This window comes from Acyrthosiphon pisum, chromosome X (genome assembly GCF_005508785.2).
Source record: "Acyrthosiphon pisum isolate AL4f chromosome X, pea_aphid_22Mar2018_4r6ur, whole genome shotgun sequence".
Classification (NCBI taxonomy): Eukaryota; Metazoa; Arthropoda; class Insecta; order Hemiptera; family Aphididae; genus Acyrthosiphon; species Acyrthosiphon pisum.
In genome coordinates this window covers 32,431,578-32,439,007 of record NC_042493.1, presented here as the reverse complement: position 1 = coordinate 32,439,007, position 7,430 = coordinate 32,431,578, and the positions used below count along the sequence as shown (strand labels likewise).

At 27.7% G+C, this 7,430-nt stretch overlaps 1 protein-coding gene across 3 annotated transcripts in view; it reads right to left on the bottom strand.

Moving 5' to 3' along the window:
- LOC100163028 overlaps window positions 1-4,938 on the bottom strand; it is a 21,858-nt gene extending 16,920 nt beyond the window's left edge. The window contains exons 1-3 of one of the 3 annotated variants that reach the window (XM_008187292.3): window positions 4,840-4,938; window positions 3,443-3,522; window positions 3,086-3,247 (exon numbers count right to left, since the gene is read on the bottom strand). In XM_008187292.3, coding sequence (XP_008185514.1) covers window positions 3,086-3,247; window positions 3,443-3,489 — 209 coding nt within the window. In that variant the 5' untranslated portion in view covers window positions 3,490-3,522; window positions 4,840-4,938. Of the gene's footprint in view, window positions 1-3,085; window positions 3,248-3,442; window positions 3,523-4,159; window positions 4,409-4,552 lie in introns of those variants that run through there. The other 2 variants (XM_001952220.5, XM_016806438.2) reach the window with 2 other exon arrangements.
- Window positions 4,939-7,430: the final 2,492 nt, after the last annotated feature.

Genomic DNA, 7,430 nt, shown 5'->3' with positions numbered 1-7,430 from the left:
CACTTACCCACTTTTTTTTTTTAAGTTTGTGTCATTTTAGAAAAAAATATTTGTGACCCAAAAAATTGACTTACAGCCCAATTCTAAAGATATAATTGTGATACAGCCACACAGGTGGTATTTTAAATACTATGTATTTTTACATATTTTTACTATGTATTCTATGTATTTTGAAAAATCAAAACGATGTGGATTATAAAATAGGTTTTATTATAAGTGCATGATTATCAAACGTTAAAAAAATAATTTTGACTCAATCAATGAAACTTAAGTATAAACTATATCTATATAATATTTTTATAATAATAATTATATTGTATACCCAATTTCATACCACATAAAGACATTTCTAACTAGTTGTTATTCCTGTTTTGTGTCAATTGCAGTGTTTGTATTAAAAATAATATATCTAAACATAATTTAATTATAAATAAAACTATGCATTGTGATAGTAATACTCTGATATAGTGATGCTATATCAAATATACAACGGTTGTGAAGAGTTTGTTGTCTGTATTATAGTTTTTGTAGTTTATTTGAGAATTGTTCAATATTTCTGAATTATAGGTATATATTAAACAAATTCATAACCTGTATAAAAAAATACGAATACAAATGTTTGTACTGAATTGTTATATTAACATATTATTTATTATTATGTTTGTGCATAAGATATTAATTAGTTAAATATTATTTGTCAGTCTTTGGTTTTTTAAGACGATATTAATTAAGTTAGCAATAATATTATATTATTATTAGGTATATATTATAATATTATAGTTTAATTTGTAAAATTATATATTGTAGAAATGGTGAAATTAATGCGTCTGCAAATACCGTTTGAGCATTTTTTTTAGACAAAGTTCAAATTTGTATAACTGTAATTCAAAATTTATTAGTGGGTAACTTTTCCGCATTACACATAATATTATTTAAAAAGTATATTTCAAAAAGTTTATAGCTAGGTAAAATTAATTCCAAAGTGGGGACTAAGCATGTCCCCAGCCCCCCGACTTTATAAGTTGAATAACTTTGGAAGGAGTTGAAGACAAACGACGTGATTAAAAGTACAAACCAGCACAAATAAAGCACAAACGAGTCAATTTTGTGTCAAAAATCCAAAGTGGGGGGGGGGGGGCCGGGGACATGGAACTCTTATACACAAAATATAATAACATCTACTCCATTAAGTCGTATCTTGTGTTGAAGTAGAGAGTTAACTTAGAACAATCTGAATTCAAATTATGAAAAAATAAATAACAGCAAAGAAAGATTACGGTTAAGACGGTACAAAAGTACTAAAGGTACCTAAAGTAGATCGAGGACCATCAGATACCGCCAATGTAATTGCGGTTATTTTCAATCAAAATAAAAATAAATTTCACCAACTGGGAACTCTATATGGTTTAATAATAGGGTGGTACAATTCAGCAAGTTTGAAACCCGCGACATCTAATTCTTTAAAAATTACTGAAGTTAATAATGATAAAGAACTTACATTATGGGAAACAGTTTCTCATATTTTTGGGGGACAAGAATTTTTAAGTTGTACTAGTAAACGCCAATGTGAATCAAAACGATATGCTTGTTTTAAAGCTTCTGTAAAGTGTAACAGTCATTGCCATAACATTAATATTTTTAAGAAGCGGGTAAGTGGATGTCGCTCTGCTGTACAGTAGATTATAAGTGAGTCATTATATAATGGATTGTATTAGACTTGAATTGAATGATATAATATCAATGTATAAGAAAAACGATTCTGAGCGGAGACGGTTTGTCAGTCTGGATATTTTATATTGTTATTATTTATTTTATTATGTAAGTTGAATTAATATTATAATATTATAATTTTTTATTCGTTTCTATGGTGTTAAACAAAGCGTTAGAGATTGAAATCCCATTTTTAGCGTTTTTTTTCGTAATTTTTCGGTAGTTTTTCCCGTGGCATTAAATAACTATTGAGAAAATCGAAAAATGACCTCTCTAAAGTACTTATATACTTAAATACCATCTTGATCCAATTTGCTAAAAGATAAGGTACTATATGTTGAAATCAAATCACTCCTTCTGGTAGAAATTTTGTATACAGGATATAAAAAAAAAAAAATTAACACCATTGTAAAACCACTAAAACCAATAGCTTCCTCGCTCCGCTCAGAATCTAAAATAAGTAATAATTTATTATTTATATAAATAATATTATTTGAATGATTATTATAATTATTTATATTTAAAATTATTTATTATTATAAATAATTATAATCATGAATAAATGTAATAGATTAAAAAATTAAACTTGATTTAAACTGATTTTATTTTTTCATAACAAATCTAATAGTTTAATATAATATGTAGTATTTAAAGATTTTGATTTCACGAAAAATTACCTATTGATGTAATAAATTTAAAATATTACACAAAGTGTAAAATAAGAGTTTCCATTTCATGACATGGATAAAATATAATATGTGCTAAACTAAAATTTGACTTACACAATATGATTGTAGTTAAAATATGATTAAACTAAGTGGATGTGACAAATATATTCATAAGGTCTACCTTTTCTGAATATATTATACAGTAAACTCTTGTTATGTTGAAGGTCAAGGAGAACTGAAAAAAGTTTGAGATATCGAGTTTTGTTATAATTGTAATTATTTCAAGGGGATTTTAAAAGAATTTGAGAACAGTTTGAGATGTCGACATTCAGCATAATAAGAATCTAATATATTTAACATTACTGTCGACCTAATTACAATAGTCAATTTTGAGAAAGAGGCAGTGTACTATAATCAGTTAATATATTTTATAGTTATATTAACTTAATTTTTACAAATTGTCCACTACCTACTAGAAATGGATATTGGATGCTGTGATTCATTAAACAATTTACCAACCAAAAACTAACCTGAGCAATTAATAATTTATATTAGTAGTACTACTGAGATTCTATAAGTGGATGGCTTTTTTTTCTATTATTTTTTCTGTTAGATTAAAATATGTTAAATATATTTGTTTATCAGTTAGGTTAGTAAATTGTATCATTACATTTTAAATTACGCTATGATGTAAAAATAATTCTTACCCTTTGAGTAACTGATAATTATTATTGTCCGTCTCATCAATTGATTCCTGTTTAATAAATCTATTAGGAACTTGATCATTGACATGGTCTATCTCATCAATGAATTCCTGTTTAAATACTGGATCATAACATCCAACAAGTGGAATTGTCAACACTCTGGAACTGTTTAATAATATATAATCATACTTAAAACAAATTGGAAAAAAAATATATTTTATTATTCAGTAGGTAATTACTGTTCAAATCATATACAATGTAGTAATTGCATAAATTATAAAACACCTAGTTTTATAAGATATTTTAAAATTTTATATTTTTGTAACGTTTCAGTACCTAATAGTTTAGGTATTTGCTTACTTGAAATGTATTACAGACTCATTAATTGATGGGCTTAATGGTTCCATAATGAATTATGTTCTCCTTAATGTTTTTTGATACTGTGAACATAAAACATTAAAATTATGTACCTTTGAAGTCAAATCTGTTTTTAATGGTGGGAAAGATTGCAGGCCATATATTTAGTAAAACGTATTTTTCGGTGTACAAACATTTTGGCTCAAAAAATTTAAAAAAACTGAAATCAAGTACAAGCATTATCCTTGATTTCCAAATAATTTAAAACCATAAAACAGTTGTTATGATTCCTATTTCAACAATTGAATGTGAATGAAATTTTAGTGGTATGAATGAAATCATTTCAACATTAAGAACTTCACTATCCATAGAAACTGCTGCTGCACTGTTATTTATTAATTGTGTAAGACCACCTCTATCAGAACTCAGTTATTAAAAGGCTGACATTCTGCTGATAACACTAACAGCATAAAAGAGAAAAACAATAGAAAATAAGTATGAATCATTGTGGACTTTATTATAATAAATTAATAATTAGTACTTAGGTTAGGTTATGTACATTGTGGTAAGGTTATTGAAAATTGTAATTTTAATACATGCTCATTTTTATTTTTTTGAGTTTTAATAGTGTAACTAAATATTTATTTATTGACGAAAATTGTAATTTTAATATGAATATAATATATATCTATATACTTATATTAAAGATATATTTTTTACGTGTATTTAATAGTAATGTATAGCGTTCCGGTTCAGAAAGTTTTCCATTCCGAGCACTGAATATATTGTTGTATCCGCACAGAAAAATCATAGAGTACGCAGGATATGGTGTAGGATGATTGTCTAGTACATCAATGAGGTGGCTGAAAGGATCTATGACTGAATTTTGGTAATAAATGAAATGGACTGTATATTTACATTGGTCTCGACATTGGTAGTACATACAATATATGTGTGACAGACAGTAATAATAACAACTTAACTAATAGGGTAAGAGGGGGGGGGGGATACGTAATGTTTATTTATAATATACCTAATATATAAAATTCCGACATCGGGCTCACAATAAAGTTATTTTTTTTTTTATTAAATAATAATCATATAGGTAGCTACCTAGTCGACATTTTATTTCTGGTGCTTGTCCTCCTGAGATGGAAAATAGAAAATGGGCAGTACCAGCAACTAGTGGGTGAAATGATCAGTGGACTGTCGGCGCAAACGAGTACGACGGCAAAGGGGACGCGCACTCGTATGGACGAATATCGTGCTTCGGCGAAATATGTTGTCGCGACCGTCAGCAGGTAATGTGTTTGAACGAAGGCAAATAAATGGAAAATGCGTACGAGACGTCGAGACGTTATAATAACTTAAGAAAACACGACGGTGAAGATGACACTCACTCGTAAATACTTGCACAGTGATGGTGTCGACGGCGGTCCCTTTTACGACGGCGAATTATACACATTACTGTGCGTGAAGTGAGCAATACTACTCCAGCAATAATATTGATAATAGTATTTTTTTTATGATGGTCGAGAATCAGCTTACTTTACTCCGCTAGAGGGCGGTATACGAACAACGTATTTTATACCTACCAATAATAATAATAATATCGTAATAGGCATCATAATATATTAATATTATTATAGACAAATAATAGGTATTTGATTTATCGACTATCGTTATTCGTTGATGCATACAAATCTTACTTTTATATAGGTACCTACGCTTTTTTACAAAAAAAACATAATTTAAATTACTGTAATAAATAATAATCAGTTAAAATAAAATTACAATTAGGTCCCCTACCAAAATGTAATATTACAATTATAGGTATAATAATTATTAATACGTAATAATAAACCAATAAACCACTTACACTATTTAAAATAACCGAAAGTAATCCTGAACCATACAATTTTTTATTTAAATAAAAAACTATCAAACAAAAATATACTATTCCTAAGCCATCTGAATCTAATAAAATTCTAAATAAATTAGGTCTAATAATTAAGAAAATGTAAAAACATGATAGGAATCCGGATATTAAGTTAGCAGTTAGCTGCTAGGAGCATTGCTCAGAAACTGTATTGTTTGTTTCCCCTTTGCTATTACTACTTAGGTTCCCCTCAGTTAGCACTATTTAAATGATATGATGATGATTATTGTAACGGATAGTATCCGTTTACTCACGATACATAATGGTCAATGAAAATGAATAGTTAAATTAGAAATATATTCAACAATAGAACTATCGAATAGGCGAATATGCAAACGACCTCAATAACAAATTGGCAATTGCAGATTACAAATAGACAAACGTAATAAAGAGGAAGGCCGACTAGAATACTAGATATTCATAATTATTCAAGTATAATAAGTTTTACGGTTTAACATTAGCTAAAGAAAGCCACTACACAAGCCAAGTATCACATAACGGGTGACAGGATATGGGAACAGATACAAACCACATATATATATATATATATATTATATAGACCAGGATGTGATAGCTAACAAATGATTAGTGTTTCGCAGAAACGTCGATATGACTTTTCACACGACTATAGGCCGCAGAGTATAGATAACGCATCAACGCGACACAAATGAGTCAATGGACTGGGGGGCAGTCCTGTAAACTATTTAAGTAAAAGTATTCAAATACTTTTTAAGTATTGAATAGCTTTTTAAATACTTTCAGCATGAAGTAGGTATTTTGAATGGTATTTTAAATACTTTTTTTTGTATTAAATACTTTTTGGTATTGAATACTTTGGTTTTTTATTTCGAACATTTTATTTTTATTCGAAATAATTGGTTGGAAAAATATTTTTTTCAACTACAATAATAGAATAATAGTTTTATTTAATATTCTGTATTTCTGTTTTAGCCGAAGCCCAAAGGTTTGTGAAAACCAGGTTTCTAAATAAAGTTATTGAATTTTGAATAACAATATTCTCTTTAAAACTATTAGATAACTATTAGATTACCTACTACCTATGTGTTTATATTACCATAATTAGAAACCCATTTTAAAAACCAAAAGTATTTGAAAAGTATTCCAAATACTTTTTCAAAGTATTTGAGTAGTATTTGAAATACTTTACAATTAAAGTATTTGAGTAGTATCTTAAATACTTAAAAAAAATGTATTTGAGTATTTACTCAAGTACTTTTTAAAAGTATTCTTTACAGGACTGTAAATTCGATGGACCGGGGGGGTAGGTAGGAGAGCCTGGGCCCTTATAAAAGCAGACCAGAAACGGCCTGTATTCAGACGTGTTCACTCCACTGCACTACGAGCACTTTTACGACACTTTGTGTAATTTTGACTTATGAATATCAATTATAATTCGCATTTCACAATAACAGTAAAGTTCTAAAGCGAAAAACAATACGCATATTATATAAGTAGGTACTATATAACGATAAATTTGGATAATTTGTTGGCAACCCGATGCGATGGTTGGAATAGAAACACCGGTATATTATAGTATAAGTTATAGGTAGTTATAATTATTAGCAAACGGTTTTGTATTGAAATAAATATTTTTATGTAGTTTGAATATTGATAATTTGACTTAAGTTGAGTATACGTAATTATATTAGTATAATACGTTATACGTAGTAGGGTACCTGAACAAAATTTTGAATAAATTGACACTGATCTTATTTGAAATATTTTACGATTTCCTACATATTATTATAATTTATATGTACTATTTTATCAATCAAAGATTGGTTTTCATGGCAACAAACATTTTTTAGTTCAAACGTTAAATAAAATGTTTAAAATAAAGTAATTACTAATTTGACAATTACCAAACCTAACACAATGTGTCATCACGATTTACCTAATCTTTTAAATGTTTAGTTGGATGGTGTCCACATTCAAAATTAACGTTGTTTCTAATTGTTTTCTGCAATTCCGCATAATAATAGAAATAATAAATATCAATGGTTTAAAAGTTTAAAACACTTTTTTTAGTAA